This window comes from Simochromis diagramma, unplaced genomic scaffold (genome assembly GCF_900408965.1).
Source record: "Simochromis diagramma unplaced genomic scaffold, fSimDia1.1 OVJJ01000355.1, whole genome shotgun sequence".
NCBI lineage: Eukaryota > Metazoa > Chordata > Actinopteri > Cichliformes > Cichlidae > Simochromis > Simochromis diagramma.
In genome coordinates this window covers 2683426-2704360 of record NW_024387174.1, presented here as the reverse complement: position 1 = coordinate 2704360, position 20935 = coordinate 2683426, and the positions used below count along the sequence as shown (strand labels likewise).

The following is a 20935-nucleotide window of genomic DNA, read 5'->3' as shown; positions in this document are numbered from 1 at the left end:
ATGTTTGCATGTTCAGTAAAAACATTTCAACAACAAGTTTATGATTAAAATGATCAATGAACTTCAGCCTTACACTATGTAATGTACGTTTCATGTTGTACTCATGGCCCTTTGTTAGTCCAGTTTAGGACAATGTCTCTGACGTATGTTTCATATCAAATATATGTCATATCAAAACAAGCCCACACCTGCAGTTGTTTCAGTTTTTCACTGGTGTTTCCTGTCAGCTGGTCAACCTCACTCAGGCGGACATCCATATCAGCCAACCAAACGACAAGTTCCTCCCTTTGTGCTTCAAATCCCTCCCACTCTGAGACAAGGAGCTGAAAGAGAGAGAAAAGAGTCAATTATAAAGAAGAGAGAAAAGTGCAACCCTCCTCAGAAGGTCTGACTCGCATACCTGCAGTTGACCTGTAATGGACTCCAGTTTGGCGTTCACGTCATCCCTCGTCGATGCCAGCAGCCGAGTCTGCAGGGTGCTCTGGAAGAGCTGAGTTAATGTTCGACTCCTCCTGGTCAGGCTCTCCAGCTGGATGAGCCGAGGTCTCCCCTCTCGCCGCTGCCTCTGAACACAGAAACATAAATTTCATCTGAAGCAGGAGGTGCAGATTGTTTGCTATTCTTTTCTAAATCCAGGCTAGATCACGTGGAGGTATTTGGAAAACTTTTTTGGCCAGTGGACGACTGTTGTCTTGCAGAAAGTCAAATCAAACATATGCGATACACAATTAATTCACAAGAACACATTATAAAAAACAAGTCCAGTTCTTGCCTGATTTCAACTGAATTCTGCATCAAAACAGCGTAAAACGAGTGTTTGCAGCAAATGTGAGCACAAAGCCTCACTTTGTACAAGCCTGCTATTACAGTTCTCCTCTATGCAGACGACTTTCCTGTTTTCAAGGCACAACTTGGATCTGCTGTACGAATCTTATGGATACACACTAAATGAAACAATAGTGTGCACGACTCCAGATTCTGATCCCTCATCCTAATATGGTCCCAACATGGTCCCAACATAGCAACAGCAATAAAGCAGATGCTGAGGCTAAAAAAATACAAAGTCCATAAACCAATGGCTGACATGGGTTTTATCATAAGGGTGATAAATATACAGATTTCAGTCTGTCTTAGAGATTTGATGTTCATTTACCTGCAGATGCCCTATATGTGCCTGATCTGTGGTTTTTCACAACATTTTGCACATCACTATTTAATACAGGAAGTAGGTGAACTAAAACAAGTCATCGTTCTTTGTGAGAGGACCATATTAATGAAACAAACCTCAATGACATCATAGGGATCCCTAAAGATGCTCCTGCTGCTTCTCTTCCTCCTCATCCTAAGCTTCCTTCTCCTTGTCCTCGCCTTCCATCCAATACTTGGGTTGCAGTCACGTGGTTCTGATGACGTGCGGAGGCAGCGCGATTTTTGAGTGGAGGGCGGAAGTAAACATGGAGGACACTGTGGAGAGTCAGGAGAGCAGCTATTGTGCAACTTTAGACCCCGTTTCTCGGGAGAGATATAAACAGATAGTTAAAAAATATATCGGACGTGATCCGTATTCTTTGAAAATGTCCGAATACACCACAGAAGTAAAGGATTTGCCTACTATCGACGCTGTGGATATCACCAACTACTTGGTCCTCCAGACTTCTTACTACACTAGGCAGCAAATGAAAGCTTTCAAGAGTCTGGAGGCGTACAATTTTTTTGTCAGCGGGTGGGTCCACAACCTTGGAACAAAACGTCTCCGTGATGGATACAGTTTGGTGTTTGCAAGGGTGAGTGTTTGTTCTTATATTGCTTTATCTTAAACACGCTAACAGTTAGCGTTAGCGGCTTTAACGTCAACAAACATGCCAAATCCTTAGGACTTCGTTAGAGTGACAGTTGTTTGTTTCAAGGTAAACCATTCTCAGAGGTCTAACGAGACACCTCTGAAGACTTGGGTAATTGCAAAGGAGGATGGAGAAGTGATTGCAAAGCACTTGGGCAGCCTATAGTCCCAATCAAGTCAATATTAGACTACTAACTTAAAAGCACTAAGTAAACGAGAATTTAACGACAACATAATGCTAATAAGTTCGTTTGCAAACATAACATTACCTCTGACGAAGTGGTCGCTGCAGACACGGGCATTGGCAGACTCTGCTCCTCCCGACTGTAAACGTAAATTTAAAATCCATTTTTTCCTACGTTTTTCGGTTAGAATTTTCCATTTTTCTCCTCTTCGTTGGGCTATTTTTGGTACCCTAAAATACCGTTTATCAGTTTCTCGGGTCGACCTACTGGAGCATCCGTAAACACAACAGGACAAAGGCATTTTGCGTACTGTCTGTCTGTGATTTTGCGCTGATCTTTTTCACTTCCGCCCTCCAGTCAAATTTCGCGCTTTACGTCGACGTCACGTCTACGTCAAATGAAACCCAGCTATTGTAATTCAACCTAATTGTGTTTCTCCCCCTCCTCTTCCTCATTTTGTTGGAGCTGTGAACACAATTAATGTGACTCTGGATTAATTTGTGCAAACAAGAAAAATCTACAGCTTTTTGGTCAGAGGTGCTCTTGTGATTTACGCCGGGTAGAGTAGATTTATGTGTTGATGCTACCTGCTTCAGCTCTGGCTGCTGAGTGATATTTACACCCTGGCTGGATTACAAACTTTAACCATGTGCTGAACTTTGGCCCAGCGTTGATACCTCTTGTTAGTATAACGACCTCTTCTTAGCTTGTATGTATGATGTATGATGGTGGATAAATGAAATATACAAAAAAAATTAACTATATTACAAAAGAACATTATCTTGGAAACATCAAATGACCGGAGCATAACTTGTCAACTAGTCCGAAACTAAGTTATACAGGAACAGTCAAAGACACACCTCATGTCACATTTCTATTCATTTCTATATAATTAGATTAGACAATAAAGAGTTATCTAATCTAATTATTCATTCAAAACTCTTATGCATAGCTGTATTTTATACAGCTCATACAGAATTAAAAGTAGAGGTTCGTGTGAGTATTTAATGTACGGCTCAGATCTACAGAATTTCAGAGTTTCTAGAGCAGACACAGAGCTCACGTCACAACAGGCTTCAGGCGCCATTTTAGTGACTTTAACAATATATTAAATTTTAATTTCGGTCTAGCTGACATTAGGTTATGTACGCAGCTCGCAATTGAACCACATATTTTAGAAGCCAAAGGTTCAAATTAGCTGGGAGCACCTTCACTTAATTATAACAGTGGTTTTGTTAGGAAAACAGTTGGATACTAAATTGCGCTGACCTCAACGGCTAACGTATCGCTAATCGCTACTGTTAGCACAACATTAACAGCAAGCTACAATGACGAGTAACAAAAACAAAACAGTGATAAGGTTTTAATGAAAATGTTTTACCTTTTCTAACAGTCCCAGAATCCACAGCTTCAAAGTCCAGCAGGTACTGAAGACTTTATCCGTTTCGCTGTCACCGTCCGTGAGTTTTTTTCCCGAAGGTCAAGGCCCGCCGCTCGCACACTCTGTCTGCGCATGCGCATCCCAACGACTGACCCCCTCCGTCCGCTCCCGGGAGGTTATAGTATGACGTATTCTGACGTCACTCTCTCTCTCCCTGTCATTTATTTGGCTCGAAACACATATTAACAAATTGCTCAGTGATGAACAACTACTCAGATCATTTACCTAAGCTGTGCTTTGTCAAAACGAAGTGTGTTCATTACACTGACATTCTGTTCTGCAATTGTTGTTTACTTGTATTTTATAATTTGACTTTACATACTGCTGGGTGGTTTGTAAAGTTTACAATAACTAGTATTATCATTATGCTATATTTTCAAAAATATATAATAATCTCAAAAGTAATGCCTTGGAGTAGAAAATAGTAATGCTTTATTAAAATTTAAAACTAAAGTACAGTATTTGAATGTGTGTATTGTGTCTACTGTTTGTTAACTCACCATATTCATAATGTGTTTGCGGGGTTAGGGGTGTGTGTGTGTGTGTGTGTGGGGGGGGGGGGGGGGGTTAGGGTCTTTAGGCTTTGGCCCCCACCCCTGCCACCAGTATATTTTTAAGCAAATATTTCTAACTTTTATTTGAATATTCAGTTTCCTACCATCTTTTCTTAAAGGGTAATTGCCAGGTATCCCACCCTCCCCCTTCGCACACACATGCACGCAAAGAAAACACACAGTATAATTCACAGCCTCGTTATAGTGAGTAAATATTTATGCCATTTACACCATCAAACTTAGATTGCTAAGGATGAAGAACCTTTTGTTCTTTAAAGAACCATTTGTAATAGCTGAAGAACCATCCACAAAATAAAAAGGTTCTTTGACGTATGATGGTTCTTTAAAGAACCATGAAGACATCTGAAGAACCATTTAAGAACCATAATTTTTCTGAGTGTATCTGTCCATGAAGCCAGATAACACACACCAATGAGTTAAACTGCAGGAATGTCTTAAAGACATAAAGACCTGGATGGCCGCTAACTTTCTGCTTCTTAGTTCAGATCAAACTGAGGTTATTGTACTCGGCCCTGAAAAGCCTAGAAATATGGTATCTAACCAGATTCTTACTCTGGATGGCATTACCTTGGCCTCCAGTAACGCTGTGAGGAACCTTGGAGTCATGTTTGACCAGGACATGTCCTTCAACGCACATATTAAACAAATATGTAAGACTGCGTTCTTCCATTTGTGCAACATCTCTAAAGTTAGAAATATCCTGTCTCAGAGTGACGCTGAAACACTAGTTCATGCATTTATTACTTCCAGGCTGGACGACTGTAATTCATTATTATCAGGAAGTCCTAAAAACTCCCTGAAAAGCCTTCAGCTAATCCAAAATGCTGCAGCAAGAGTCCTGACAGGGACTAGAAAGAGAGAGCAGATTTCTCCTGTTTTGGCTTCCTGTTAAATCCAGAATTTAAAATCCTGCTCCTCACATACAAAGTACTGAATAATGTCTGTCATGGCAGATGAGCGCCCCTCCCCGAGCCGTGTTGTGCTGGGGATTACTTCCTTTTAAAAGGGTTTTTTCCTTCCCACTGTTGCCAAACTCTTGCTCATATGATGTCATGTGATCTCTGGGGCTTGTTCTCTATTATTATAAGGTCTTAACTTACAATATAAAGTGCATTGAAGCAATTGCTGCTGTGATTTGGTGTTACACAAATAAAATTCAATCAAGCTGAATTAAACTGAACAGAACTGAATTGACACTCTTGAGTCTTCCGGCTTTTTCTGTTTTTCAGGAGCTATTTTTCTTCTTCATTATCGTGACCACAGAGGATCTGAGTGGGTTGAACTCTTTGCCCTACTCCTCTCAGTCTCATTAATCAACAAGAACATGTTCGAACAGTGTTTTTCTTCATCCTGCTCCTCTTCTTCCTCCTCGTCTGCCACCTCTTGCTTGCAACTTCCTCCTCTGCCTCTCAGTCTGGGTCCACCAGCTCACCCCAAACTTTAAAAAGGCAACAAGTGTGAACATTTCTGTGTCACTGTGTGAAACTGAAAGAAAAGGCATCTGTGCTGACACTTCATCGCCCGTCAGCTGTGGTCACTGTTATGCATTACAGTGCAAAATGTCTGCTGTTTAAGGAGAGTGAGTGTAAAGTCCTGCAGAGGCTAAGGAGAGCTACAGACGACTGAGAGGAGGATGAGGTTTAAATTAGGAAAAAACTAAATGAGACACAAAGCAAAGAGAGTCATTTAAAGTGGATCATGTGACACAGCATGTGGTTATATGATATTTAGGTGAAAATGAGCATCCAGGTGTTACCCAGCTGTCAGCCTATGAGGCTCCAGCTAATCGTGACCCTCAACTAATCGTGGTTAAGAAAAGAAAACGGACGTTACAGTTGAAAATGATTAAAAATGCAAATTTTTTTGATTTGCAAAAACATACCAAGTGAATAGTTTTCAAATATAGTTTATGGAATATTATGATTATCAGCGGTGGGCTCGAGGGCCTGGGTGGATGCTGTCACTCTGCTTCACCACACCGTCCACGGTGCCTTGTTGTGCTATTTAAAGATGAACTTAGATTCTTGTGGAGCTTTTTGACATGTAGCGTCCATCAGTCCATCCCAGCTGTCACAGGCAGAAGGCGAGCTACACCCTGCACAGCTCACCAGCTGAGCTAACAAGCACGTCTCTGCAGCGTGGGAGGGGAACAGGCCACACAGACACCACCAACCAAGACCTCCACGCTGTGAACTTATAGTTTATATAGTTCCTTTAGACTTTCTGTAACTTGTCCTTTCTTACGTTTCATCTCTGTTTATGCTCTGACTGGTGGATCCGTGGTCAGGCTATGAACACACCTTAAAGATTCAAACACACCGAACAGTCAGTCGAAATTTCTGTGATTCTTTTTGAGAGCACAGAGATTAAAACACATGATGCCATAAACGAGTCTGTAGTTACTGTGTGTTTTATAAGTTTTGTGGAGTGATGGATGCAGAGTGTTTCGTGTGCGCAGCAGAGACACAAACACGCGGCTGACTGACGGAAACGATGTTTTTATGATTTCTTCGGACAGCCTGGAGTTGTTATAACTCTGCTGTGACGTCTCCGTGACGATGGTTGTGATATAAAACCTGTGGAGCTACTTTCTGGTGATGCCTGGTGTTTGTGAGACTGCAGCAGTGCGCAGACTCGTGCCTCGAGGCTCTGCTTTTGTGTTTTAGTTGCACCGGAGCTCGGGTTGCCTCCGTCGGTCGACCGCGAGGTTGCAGCTGCAGTTGCTGCCGTCACGGCTCGCTGATTGGCTGCTCGCTCAGTTCCTCCTGAGGAAATCACTCCTTTTATAGTTAACGGAGTGCCGCGCGGTTGTTTTCCGGGTTCACACTCGCGCAGCATGTAGAGGAGGCGGACCGCCGGGAGACACCTGGACCACCGCGGACACACCGGAGCCCGGACGCACGGCATCGATCCGCAGCTATCGATCAGCTATCAGTGAAGGTGAGGAGGGCAGAGGGGGGGCCGTGTTGTGGGGAGAGGGAGGGTGGTGGTGGATTTGCAGGGAGGAGGGGGGCGACCAGTGCTCTGGGTGGATCCTGGTCTCAGATCAGACATGTCAGGTCCTGCAATCCGCAGACTCCGAGAAAAACTCCGCAGGGTAAAAAGTTCCTCCTCCTGCAGCCGCAGCGCCTCTGCCCGCGGATCACGGCTCAAATCCGCCTCAGCGCCAATCTGGAGCTCCGTGGCGCTCAGGGCGAAGCGGCGTGTGTGTGCCGCGGGGAACGAGCCGCTCGGTTACGCGTTTTTACGCAGACAGAGCCGGAGCCGCTGGCACGCGCTGCTTCCGGTCAGCCCGACTGTCGGGCGGCGCGAGGAGCTCTGCGATCACAGTTTGACGCAGCAGACGAAGCTCCTGAAGCGGGCTCACAGCTCTGAGACTCCCTGAAAGAGGAGCAGAGTCTCCGCTGAAAGTGCGGAGGAGAAAGGAGAAGCGCGCACCGATGAGTGAAACTGTCAGCATCATCATGGCCGACTCCGTGTTTACTGCACAGCAGCTCCGTTTCAGCTGCACATCACTGTTTATGGATCCTGATGGAATCCAGTTAAACTCTTACTGTTTAAAGCTGTGTTTGAGCTTCATTTATCAAACACGGGCGTAAAACCTGACAATCATCAAACAGCAGACACGTTCAATCCACTGATCTTCACCAAAACACCAGCTGCAGATTATGAAACGATATAAACTCTCTTATCTGTGTAAAGTGTCCCAGCTGATGTGCTTCAACTTATGTTCTCCTAAATTTACTAACCTGCTAGTTTAACTCGCACCTCTAAAAGTGAGCTTAAGTCACTTTTTGAGGCAGTGAGTTAATTTTATTAGAAAATGTCCTGAAATAAAGTTTAATAAACTGCTTTAAACTTAAAATATACAAATGTTTGAGGTTTACTTGTATTCAGTGTTTGAGTTTCTTCATTAGCTGTAAAAACGAAAGTCATATTAACTGATACTATATTAAGCAGATGTAACTTTCGACCCTTAAGTACTTAAGTAAATATAAGTAACTATGACTCAACGACGCTGACATTACTGATGTTTTAAGTAAAGCCAACTTCTCAGCGTTTGGTTTTAGGTGATGTGAAGTGCATTAGTTGATACCAGTGTCTAATATTTAGACATGATTTGTATGACTTGTCGTGCCTCTGCGGTCCAGCGGTTAACACCTTCACCTCATGGACTGATGTCCCGCTCGATCCTGGGAGGAGACACAAACTCGGCCTTTATTTAGTGTAAAGTGTTTAACTCAGAGCTCTTTAGCCGTTGTTCTCTACATTAAGTCGACGTAACTCACAGGTTGGCACATTTTGAAATCAAAATGTGCCGACCTAGAGTAGTCTGAAGCCGAGCTCTTTTATTTTGGGATATCTTTTAACGTCACTTCAGTGCTGCACACTGAATAAACCAGCTGGTGTAACTCGGCTGCTTTAAGCGGGTAAGATGATGTTTTCTGAGTCGTTTTAAATGAAGCCATCTCACAGTGAATGTTGGATCAAATCTCCAGCAGTGAGGAACATCTCACGCAGCAAACAGAAACAACTACATTTTTAACCAGAACAATCTGGTTTATGTGCACATCAGCAGAGTTTGGAGGAAGTTCGAGCTGTTTCACTTAAGTATAATTAGAATCACCACCAAGCAAAAATAAGTTGGTGCACAGCGACGCTGAACTTTGAGACCTCAGATGCGTTTTATTGCAAATGCTTCGACATTTGAGTCGTCGTCATTTCGTTCTCTTCTGCCTGAATATTTCTGCTCTCCTGTGTTTCATGTCAGCTGAGAGTCACCGACAGGTGATCACAGCTCGGTGTGGCTGCTGCACGGACTGATGGTGGCAGAGCTTCGTGCTGGCAAACAGTAACTGACAGATAAATGCAGGCAGTGATATACTCGAGTACAGTGGTACTATCAGCACAGTGTAAATTAGTCGTGAAGCTTTCAGGAGAAAAACATTTTCTCAGTTTAACTCGTTGAATGTCAGGATTCAAGGGTTTGATGCTTTTCTCTGATGGTAAATGTGTAAAATCTGTAAAAGAGTGTTTTTGGTACCTCAGGCCAAACCAGAGCCTCAGACTGTCCTCACATCAGCACAAACAGCCTCTGTGCCTCCATCCTTGTATAACTCCTCCATCCTCTAACATCAGGCAGTCTCGCTGTTTGTGGTTCACATCCACATGCTCTGAAAAGGTTTCTCTCAGAGTTTGAGCTGTTTTGGTCCCGTGTTAGCTTTATTCACCTGCTCCAAACAGACTTGGAGCCTGAAACCTGTGCAGGATTACCAAAGTCTACATCAGGGTCAAGCTGCTAATTTTGTGAAGCGTGTCAGTTTGGAACGTCTTAATGTCAAGTTTTGTTCTCGTTGACTGGTTCTTCTGTGCCACGTGCCGCAATTCCTCTAACGCCCACTGGAGGCTCCAGCAGTGAGACTCTCATGTTAAAACTTTTCCGCCTGATACCAAAACTTAGCTTCACCTCAGCTGACCCGAGTTCCTGAACTTCACCTCTGGACTGTGTTTGTGTTGTGGGAGGCTTTAGTGAGATTATCTGACCACTAATGTAACTGCAGTGAGGTTAATGCACTGAGAGAATACCAAGTCTGAGCTTCGGTGTTGCTGAGTGTAGGATCTTAATCAGATTTGGTTGGATGCAACACTCAGAACGCCACCCTCCATCTTTTATATACAGTACTTGCAGTAGGCACGCCCTGTCCAGCTTGTTTGGGCGGCGACTCGTCTGCGCTGGTGGTTGGTTGAAAGAAAGTGATGTTTCCCCCACATCACAGGCTCAGTTTCCTGCTCTCTCTGAGTCTGAAGTAAAGACCTGGCGGGGAAAATGAAGCGCACACTCATTTCTAACGAATCTGCTTCAAACTGTCGGGATGAACGGTTCCTCATAAAGAATTTTCTGCAAACCACATGTTCCTTAAAACAACATCACATCACAGCGGGTTAGTTATTAATGGAGGGGAAGATTTGTTAATTTTAGCTCAGCTGCTTCAAACACCCACTTAGCTCCCAACTGACCAAACACCGAACAGAAAACTCCGTTATTAGCACTTTAAAGAAGTAAAACAGGACCTCTAACTGGTTTTTATATTCAATTTAATCACTGATACCCGCCGCAGTTCATTCAGCATAAGAGGAACTTTAGTTTGACACCAAGCAGAGAGAAGCAGCTTCACACTCTGACATCTCATTTATTTCTTCACAGCACGACACATGATCGAGGATATCTTTACAGCTTGTGAATATTCTCAGAGATTAACAGAGCAGCAGACTCAGATTGAGGATAAATAAAGAAAAGACTTTTATAAATGTGTCACGTGTATTATTCTGGTCTATCTGTCAGCAGATCAGTACATTTACCAGCTGGGACTCTGCAGAAAGACTTCAGTGAGAATGTGATGTTTAGCACATCAGTGTAGGTGAGGTTTTTCTCGTGTGTCGGCTGCTTTGTGCTCCGTCACACTTGTAGCTCAGGAGACGGCTTCAAAGGTGTTATAATAAGAGGTGATTGCAGAGAAAGTTTGCAAGAATGTGCTGAAATGAACTTGAACTTTGCACACGGGCAGGCTTTAAGCGACTGAAGCTGTGCCGTAGATAAAGAGGAAATCGCCAAGGATTAGAGGAGCAGTTCACGTAAATGCTCAGAGTTTCATGTGAGCGCTGTGGAAACTTCCTCTGCAGCTAAATGTGAGCTTGGTGAAACATTAAGAGGTTTTCTGTCGTCGTCGTCAGAAGACGAACTCAGAATAGATGTTTTGGTTTGGTTATCTGTTATCGGTGCAGCTTGGACTTCTTATTTTCACCCAGTGTCTTTCTTACCTGACCCGAGCTGCTCGGTCTGCGTTACTTCCTCTGTTTTTAAATTTAGGCCAAACTTTCAGAGACTTCATCACTTCCTCTTTTGACTGTTTTCAACAAGCAGGCGCTGCTTCCAGTTCAGCTTGCAGCCCGCAAACGCAACGCAAGCAAACGTTTTCTTTCAGTTTGAATTGGTTTGCAGCTGAAACTTAAAGTCTGACAGAAAGCTTCAGTTTCCTCTGCAGCAGATTTCACACAAACGCACCGTTTCTCCAGTAAAACCCACTCTGTGTCACTCACTGTCCGTTTGTTGTGTTTCCTCTGAGGTAGAATTTAGGTTCCACTTCCACCTAATGGAGACATGCACTCACCAGACACTTTATTAGGAACAGCAGTGAAATCATGCAGCAGCTCTGCAGATACTCAAACTAAAAACTCCAGCAGCCAGTGAGGCTGTCGCTCCTGGACCAGAACATCCGATGTCGTTCATCTGAACAGAGAACCAAAACCTGCAGCTTGTTTCACATGTGGTGTGACATCAGCAGCAGTAAATCTGAATGCTCAGCATGAATGCTGCCTGTCAGCTGGGCCTGTCAGACATGTGAGACGGTTAAAAACACTGAAATTACAGAAAATATGTCCCAGAGTCTCTGACTGATGTATAGTGAACAAACAAAGTGACGTCCTTCTTTTTAAACAGCAGCAGTGGAGTAAAAACTGATTTCACTCCACGTTAGCTTGTGTCTCAGTGAGAGACTGTAAATAAAAGATGGATGTGGCCGGCGTTACACATTGTTGGTTGGAGTTCACATTTTGAAGCCTTAGCGGTGATGTTTTGTCTGCTGCTGTGGTTTTAATGAAGCCCCGAGTATCCATATTTGGACGAGAGGGTCAAGCTAAGGTGAACTAGCTTGGTTAGCAGGCTGCATCCATAGACTGCACGTGTGCATCGCACAGATACCTGCTGATTACTGTTAATGTCATGGACTCTGAAATCAGTCAATCACAGTGGGCATGGGCATCTTTTATATACAGTTTATGGCTGACCTTGTGTCTCTTTAAGTAATCCAGACTGACTCTCAGCCCAACCAATCACAGCAGATGGCCCCGCCCCTCCCTGAGCCTGGTTCTGCCGGAGGTTTCTTCCTGTTAAAAGGGAGTTTTTCCTTCCCACTGTCGCCAAAGTGCTGCTCATAGGGGGTCATATGATTGTTGGGTTTTTCTCTGTAGTTATTATTGTAGGGTCTAGCTTACAGTATAAAGCTCCTTGATGCGACTGTTGTTGTGATTTGGTATTTGTATAAATAAAGCTGAATTGAACTGAGGTCGGGCCATGTGTTCTTCTTCTTCTGGATAAAGATCGTTGTTCCGGACTCAGACTTCAGTCCTGGTGGACTCAAACATCCAGGGTGATCTTTTGCTGAATGTTTGCATCGATGCTAATCTTCATAGCTGCTCCTTTTAGCACAGACCTGTTAGCATCCACCAGGTATAGGTTTATGGCTACGTTCACATTCACCCCTCCATACTACCAAGTGGGAATCTGACATTAGAGGCCAAAGTGTCTGTTTGACTCTTCATCTGAAGAATAACCAGCTCTATTTTCTTGGTTTAGGGTTAGCATGTGGCTAAAATTCTAGCTAACCCCAACCTGAAGTGGTTCACCAGTTTCCTGGTGAACGTGAAGAGGTTTAATTACATTTCTTTATTTAACCGTCTTTTTGTTCGGCCATGTTTTCCTCTGTGACTCGTCTCTGTCTGCTGAACATCAGTGTTTAATGTGTGAGGCTGAATTTTCACTGTGAAATCAGTGTTTTCACCTCTGTTACAGTGAGTGTGCGCACAGTGAGTGGTTTCGATTGTGCGAACACATCGTGTCTTTATTCTGACCGTGAAACGCGCGTATCCTGTTCTGTCTTCTTATTTAGTGCTGCATGTAAAGGCTGCGGCTGTAGCAGCATCCAGCTGATAGCTCTGATAACAGGTGAAGATGCACCCACTGCTCTCTGCCGGTGTTTCTTCCAAGCAATTAAAAGTCTCACTACATCTAAGAGACGTGAAGAAATCCTGATCTCACACTGTTAAATCTGTGCTCACATTCTGTGTTTGGTGTTGATCTGATGACTCAGGCAGCTCTGATCCATTTAAAGGGTCAGTTCTCAGACGCCGGGAGGATTTCTGTTTATGTTTCCAGGTAAAGCCGCTGAACAGTGCTTAAGTTTTCTACTTACCCCACACTGGAGGTTTCATAAGCTCTGACAGATATTGTGGAACACCCCATAAATTACAAAACTGTGAAATAAAGCCAAGCTGGTAGGGACACGCTGCACCAGAACTCCAGCAGTTTCATAATGGAAGCTCTGATTCATCCCAGATTGGGTGTGACAGAGTTCGGAGGGCTCCTCTCCGAGTCTGAGAGACAGAACGTGAAACTCTCGACGCACTGAGGAAACGCAGGCCTGCAAACACAGAAAAACCACAGGTGGAAATGTGAAACATGAACCAATATCCTGGCTTGGATCAGGTATCGTCAGTGTTTCACGTTAAAGAGTGTAGGACTCTTAAACTTACTTTTGAAGCACAGCATCCAGTAGCTTTGACCTCTTCTTCTTCCTTTGCCACCAAATGGAAAATGAAGCTAAAGATCTTACCAGCATGTTACAGACTGAGCTGTGTGCTGGTTTGAAAAGAATCTCAGTGATGCATCGATACCTGTGTCGTTGTGTTTGAATACTTCAGCGTGTCGGTTTGAATGTTTCATCATCCTGCAGCACGGCTGCATCTCTGTGAATCGCACGTGTGCGGCTCCGAATCTGTTCGCTGACGCCGTGATTGTTTTTACAGCATGGGGAACCTGATCAAGGTATTAACCAGAGACATCGACAACAACGGTGGAAACTTCTTCCTGGACTTTGAGAGTGAGACACACACACACACACACACACACACACACAGACACACACACGCACACACACACACAGACACGCACACACAGACACACACACACACACACACACACACACAGACCTGTGTTCACGTCAAGCTGTTCAGACCTTTTCTTTAAGCTCACCTTTCACTTAGTAAACAGTAAATACAGAAAGTCTTCAGTGAAAGGATTCAGACTGTGTAGAAAAGCTCAGTGATTTGTGTGACTGTGTTTCAGAATCAAAGCTCGTTGTTGCTGATGCAGCGTTTCACTGCCCCGTCTGGGTTTGTGGTCACCAACATTAACAACGTGCTGCTTTTTGTTTTCAGGCCAAAGTTCAACAAAAATGTTCCTATTAAATATTTTACACATAAAAAATCTTATTAACGAGTTCTTGTTAACGGGTTGGGTTAGTAAACGGGTTAAACGCCACAGTCTGACGCACATGTGCAGATCTGTGACGTCAGGAAACATTCAAATAAGCTGTCCACCTGAGACAGTTCGACCTTTGACCCTCATCTTGTGTTTCAGACGCTCAGCCCTCACAGTCGGAGACGGACGTGTGGGAGAAGGTGAACCAGGTACTGACGGAGGCTCAGGTCATCCTGGAGGACCTGCAGTCGTACAAAGGGGCAGGAGAGGAGATACGACAGGTGAGACTGAGCACACAGACGAAGACATGCGTGTGCGCGGGCCGTTATGATTACAGCGCCGTGCGTGAGAGTGATGTCACAGGAAACGGCGTCAGTGTTCTTCCTGTTATCGTGCAGGAAAAAAGATTTCTCACTTCCAGCAGTGAGAAGAAACGTGATGCAAAAGCATATCAGGTGAAAGAGCGAGAGCTCGGAGCACACAGGCATCAAAACCTCTTTTTAGATTTGGTGTGATTTCCACTTCCTGTGGATATCGCCGTGATCTCACATGCATCCAAAATAATCTGCGTGCAGATTCCATGAAGCGTTTACGGCTTCGCCGCCGGCCTGTACGGGTCGCTCTTCGAGCGCTCCAGTTCCTCACGCCACCGTGGACACGCCAGCTTTTTGTTTCTCGTCACCGAAGCTTCAACAGAGGAGGAAAAACAAACTCGGGCTGCAGTCTGGGTTTGAGATTTTTATCAGATCCAGTCTTCCATGAACAAAGTTCCAAAATAAAAGTTGCTGACGTCGGGACGTAAACGCACCGTCTGCTGGAGCTCTTTGACTTTCCAGCAGGAAAAAGATCGTGAACAGTCTTAGTTTGGTATTTTCATCCTTGATAGTCGACTGTTTACAGGGTGGATGCAGTGACGAGCCACAGAGGTCGATAAATGCAGATCTGTGTAAAGATGTTTCAGTGTGAGGAGGATCAATAAAAGCAAACTTTGATGATGGCAGACGCAGATCTGCCCGAGAATCTGTGATATTTGAATTATGAGAATACAAGTTATAAATATGATGATTATGAGGAAGATGAGGTCTCTACTCTGAGTTCTACTTTCCTCTGATAAAGCAGATTGATCTGTACAGGTCACATGATGAAAGCGACCACAAACATCAACGTAATTCGATCCGATTCAAGAAACAGTCATAAACAAAGCAATGAGAAGACGCCGCTTCAGGAGGTTCAGTTTTTATTGTTTACATCTTTGTAAAACCGTCTGTAGTATGAGAGTGAAAGTTTAAAAAGTAAAAGGAATGAAAACCACACAAAGGAAGCCGCGGAGTAATTTCAGGTAATGATTAAGAAAAATGTTTCTGCGTTCATGAGCCAGACTGTGCTGTCAGCGATCCGAGAGAAAACAGGAACAAATGTTTCAGTGTGAGCGTGCTTTTCACTCGCTGAGCCGTAAATGTAAACGCCGTCAGCAGGAAGTGGCGAGAGCCGTCCACCAGAGGGCGATCACTGCAGCAAACAGCCGCTCCCTGTCAAACAGTGACACAGGAAGCAGCTGATTGGGTCACAGCCAACGTGAAAAAGCAGAGAAACGTGCAGGAAAGAACAATAACAACAGTGTGTGTGTGTGTGTGTGTGTGTGTGTGTGTGTGTGTGTGTGTGTGTGTGCGTGTGTGTGTGTGTGCGCAGGCGATCCAGAATCCCAGTGTGGAGGGCGTGCAGGAGAAGGCCTGGTCTGCTGTCGTTCCTCTGGTTATAAAACTCAAAACCTTCTATGAGTTCTCCCAGAAGCTCGGTAAGAACCACAGACGGCTGCTTCAGCTTCAGCACGTTTGAATATTACAAACAAAACAAACATAAATAAATAACAATGTTCAAAAGGAGCAGGAAGAAGCATAACCTTCTTTAATAACCTTTTTCTGTTTGTGCTGCTCCTCTGTATGTATTTGGTTTCATAACCACACACACACACACACACACACACACACACACACACACACACACACACACACACACTCACGCACACACACACACACACTCACGCACAGATCCAGAAACGTTTCAGGGATGTTAGCAGCTAACGTTCACACTGAGCTCAGGTTACTGTTCGGCCTGATCAAAGAGGTGCTTTCTACCGCGTCCCCACAGAGACCAGCCTGCAGTGTCTCCTGGACGTCCTCACCAGCTCCAGCTCCACTCCCACTCAGCACCTGGAGCAGAAGCAGGCTCTGGCCCGGCAGTTCGCCCACATCCTGCACTTCACGCTACGCTTCGACGAGCTCAAGGTCCGCTCCCCCTCCTCCTCCTCTGCTCTTCGTCTCTGTTATTCACTGCTCATCCTCCTCTTCATGTTCTTCATCTCCTTTTCTGATTGCTCCAGATGACCAACCCCGCCATCCAGAATGACTTCAGCTACTACCGTCGCACCATCAGCCGCATGCGAATCAACAACCTGTCTGTAAGCAAACAGCTCAAAAATGCATCTGAAAATCTAAAATATGTCACAATGATTGAACGAGAATAAAAAACCACATGAATGCTGTAAAATGACGGCCTGTATATAAAAGATGGCTGCAGCCCAGGCTGTAAATGTCTCAGAGAACAGAAGCTTCACCTCACAGGTCTCTGCAAACTTACAAATCTCACTTCTGCATTGATTTAAATTCACTTTATAAACGTACAAACTGCCACTTTTTCAGTCTGAAGCAGGCAGTGAAGTCAACAACGAGCTGGCCAATCGGATGTCTCTGTTTTACGCCAGCGCCACGCCGATGCTGAAGACGCTAAGCGACGCCACGTCGAAGTTTGTCTCAGATGTAAGTTCCTGCACACTTTCACTTCTGATTCAGGGTTTCTATGTCTTCACTGCTGGAGGTTGTTTTACATCCTTCGGTACCGCCCTCAAATGTTACCTGAGGGAACTTTTCTTTACTTCCTGTCTGAGTCTCCTGTTCCTGGATGCTCACATTACACTTGATCTTAGTCTCTAATAATGAGGTCTGTGTACGAGCTGCAAACTGCTCCCAACACAGTTCATCTGCATGATGTCATATGGCGAGAGTGCATACTGAGGCCTCCACCCACCTACAACAGTTCAAACAGCCGGCCAATCAGGTGAAAGCTGGCTTAAAGGCTGAGGAGCTAAAACAGAAGAATAAAGCTGCAGAGGCTCAGTATGAGATACAGTCTGTGTACTTCAGGACTTTTTTTATTTGCAGTTTTTTTAATACACAGAACTGTATGCTGGTTTTTATTTTATAACCCACCAGCAGAGGGCAGCCTCAGCACCGACTGTGAAAACACAGTTTGATAAACTGATTCTGATTTTTGTCGCTCAGCATCCGGAGGTGCCGATCGAAAACACGACAGACTGCCTGAGCACGATGGCCAGCGTGTGTAAAGTGATGCTGGACACACCGTAAGTCCTGACGTGTCCCTGAACACACCACGATCACCGTTTCTCTGTCACGAAGCAGATTCATGACTGTGTGTGTTTGTGCGCAGGGAGTATCGCAGTCGCTTTGCGAGCGAGGAGACCGTGTTATTCTGCCTCCGCGTGATGGTCGGCGTCATCATCCTGTACGACCACGTTCACCCAGCTGGAGCCTTCGTTAAGACCTCCAATATAGATGTAAGTTAGCACACATAACTTTTTAAAATTTTACAAATAACCCTGCACACTTCTGCAATGATCTCCTCACAGTTTAAGAAAATCACCCCCGTTGTCGTTTCCCACGAATCTGCTGAGCATGAAACCTCAGCCTGTGTCTGCAGGGATCAATCAACGTTTGGTTTTTGGTGCTTTTCAGATGAAAGGGTGCATCCGAGTGCTGAAGGAGCAGCCGCCCAGCAGCGTGGAGGGTTTACTGAACGCTCTCAGGTGTGTACTCGCCGCACAAACACATCAAAACCACCAGCACAGCCAAACAGGCTTTAAACGAGCTCCACCCTTTCACCCCTGCAGGTACACGACCAAACATCTGAACGATGAGACTACCTCCAAGCAGATCAAAAACATGCTGCAGCAAAATTAACCCGACATGAAACTGGAAGGCTGCAGGGAGGTCACAGTGTTTGGTCCGAATTTCAAAAGAACTACTGAACAAACCTTTATCTAATATTTCTGTGATTATTGTTTTAAACTGTCATTTTGAAAAAAAAGCTGTTTTTGTTGTTAAGAATTTTTTTTAAAAAAGGGAAAAAACATAAACCAAGAACAATTGGTTAAATATGAACTCGAGTCGCATTCACGTCATGTGTGGTTTACAGGCCACCTGGTGGGCATTAGCAGTAGTACAGCTGACTTAATGTCTTAAATCTCTTTTGCTGGTTATTGCAAATTTACAGAAAGTCACACATGCAGAAAACATATCGGCGCCCTCTGGTGGAGGCATTTGTTCCAGCCTAAAAGCATCCTGATGATGATGTCGCATCCACACCTCTGTCATTAGCAAAGTTTACAAAGAAGCTAGGAAAGTAAGAAAAGCCAGTGAACAGAGTGTCACTCTGGCCTTTTAGACTTCACGTTGTAAATGCAGGAAACAGAAGTAAACAGGAAAGTTCACCAGTGGCGATGATGATGATGATGATGATGATGATGATGGACAGCCATGTGGGTAAAATTTCAGACGCATGGAAAACCTGGAGGTCTGCCTGCAGCTGATTGGGTCTCATTCATAAAACAGAAACAATCAAAAGTGAGGTCGCAGCAGTTTGATGTCAGAGGGCTTAAAAAAGTCGACCACGCGACTAAAATCTCCAAACCTGCGGAGCGAGGTCGTCTGTAACGCTCAGTGACGTGAATGCGGCTCGGTCGCCTTAAAAGCAGCACAGATCAGTCAGCGTCCATCTGTTTAAGTGTTTTGGTGGTTCAATCACCACTTTGGCCTCTTTTCCATCACAATTTGTTTTAAGAACCCAAGACAGCTTTTATCTGATCGAACTCCTCGGCTGTCGTTCCTCAAAGAAAAAAAAAACCCTCTGTGGTTATTTTGAGGATCTATTTTCTCCACCAGTCCTCTCACACCAGCGGAACAAGATCCAAACATTATGGAAACCATCTGAAACTCCTGGAGAGGCAGATTTTATTGTCCTCTTCTGAGGATGTTTTTCCCCCTCACATTTATAAAATGAGCATTAGTATGTTTTTAGGGTCTTGAACCGCTGCTGTTGTTGTTTCCAAAATCTTTATCAAACAGAACCAACAGGCAGGAAAACCAACCCGTCACCACGGCCGTGTGTGGAGTCCTGCTCTGCACAACCTACACTTTTATTTTTAACTTTAATGAAATGTAGTTTGTTGATGTCTGCAGTGAGGTGAGGTCAGCGGTGCAAAACGTCACAGCCAAAACTGGTTTAGCCATCTCAAACATTACAGAAGAGTTTCATTGAGCTGAGATGTTTCAGCCTTTTCAGTGTTCTCGTTTTCTTGTTTTATGACTGTGCTGAGTTGTTCTAATTATTTGATGGTACGTTGAAGTTTCTTTGGTGGAAAAGCTTTAATTCCTCATTTGGTCCCCTGGTTTAACCAAACACACCGTTTCAAATAGTTCTCTGTGGTTTCATGTATGTTCTTTACACTCAGCTCAATTTATCTTTCATTTGTTAAGCTTAGACTGAAACATTGTTGAGGTTTGAAATCCTCTAACACAAAACTGTCGGGGGGGAGGGGCTGAGAGCGGGTATCGACCAACCAAAGAACCACTGTGATGATGATGAGGAGGAGGATGAGGTACGAGGGAAACCGAGGAGGACTTTACTTTGGGCCGGCTGACTGGAAACTTTGAGCTTCTTGTTTTGCTTTGTATGTTAGCGCTGCCGTTTCAGGGACTGTATGGCATTAAGTGTTTGAAATGATGTCTGTGTTGGCAAAATAAACTTTTTACATTTTTAAGAATGGCGTGTCTGTCTCTCACGTCATCATCAAGTCCTGAGTGGGAGCGTCCACACAGCAGTTAACTAATCAAAGGTTTCAGCGTCACTCATCAGACCACAGGGGGGCGCACTAAGCAGCAGGTTTGACCTTTGTGTTCGCTGGACGACGACGTCCTTCTAAAGTCGGGACCAATGACTGTATAAAAGATGGACGACGCGACACCGCCTCCTCCCATTGTGCAAAAATGAAGCCAAAAGCTCGTGTCCAAATTCATGGGCTGCGTCCTCCTGAGGACGCATTTGTAGACCGATTACGTCACAGCGACGCGCCGAAGGTTGTTCAAATTCGTGGACTCCTCCGAATGCAGCCGACAAATGCGTCCTCCTTTTCCCCAAATTTGAAGGATGGGTCGGGTGTGTCCTTCGTGGCCCACCATATCCCAGAATTCATAGCGCGGCCCAGCCAAACTCCAGTTTCCAACAATGGTGGCCTCTACTAAGTTTTAAAATTACTCTTATTACTCTTTCTGGGTAACAAAATAAACTTTTAACATATTTTCAGGCGAGAACGTGGGCGTGTAAACATCAAATATCTGCTCGGTTTATCAAGATTTCGCATATTTGCAAAAGTGCTTCGACGTTTTCGGAGACGTCTGTTACCCACCAGCTCGAGAGCGAGCCAAGAGCTCGAGAACGGCACAACTCCCGGCACATCATTTTCAGATCACCGTGGACTTTCGCTACTCAGGTTAAACGTAATATATAATTCACTTAGACAACCTAAAAATGTTATTGTTGGGCTTTTTTCAGTGTTTTATTTATTCGTGAGTAAACCGGTTTGGCTGAGATTAAAGTTATTAGATTAAATTAGATAAAATAAAACTTTATTAATGCCCCGGGTAGGTTCCTCCTTGGTTTTTACTA

General features: G+C 44.3%; 1 protein-coding gene and 1 long non-coding RNA gene across 2 annotated transcripts; both read left to right on the top strand.

Moving 5' to 3' along the window:
• The first annotated feature begins 321 nt into the window (after nucleotides 1-321).
• On the top strand, nucleotides 322-2555 carry LOC120744861. Its single transcript, XR_005698472.1, has 3 exons — nucleotides 322-449; nucleotides 1245-1249; nucleotides 2434-2555. It is a non-coding gene; the product is annotated as an uncharacterized LOC120744861 (long non-coding RNA).
• A 4174-nt stretch (nucleotides 2556-6729) lies between these two features.
• On the top strand, nucleotides 6730-20033 carry LOC120744834 (CYFIP-related Rac1 interactor B-like). The gene is made up of 11 exons (XM_040049426.1): nucleotides 6730-6981; nucleotides 13684-13757; nucleotides 14297-14418; nucleotides 15827-15932; nucleotides 16286-16422; nucleotides 16518-16595; nucleotides 16837-16953; nucleotides 17476-17555; nucleotides 17642-17768; nucleotides 17947-18017; nucleotides 18102-20033. The coding sequence occupies exons 2-11, from the start codon at nucleotides 13685-13687 to the stop codon at nucleotides 18169-18171; spliced, it is 981 nt and encodes a 326-aa protein (XP_039905360.1). The 5' UTR covers nucleotides 6730-6981; nucleotide 13684; the 3' UTR covers nucleotides 18172-20033.
• The last annotated feature ends 902 nt before the right edge of the window (nucleotides 20034-20935 follow it).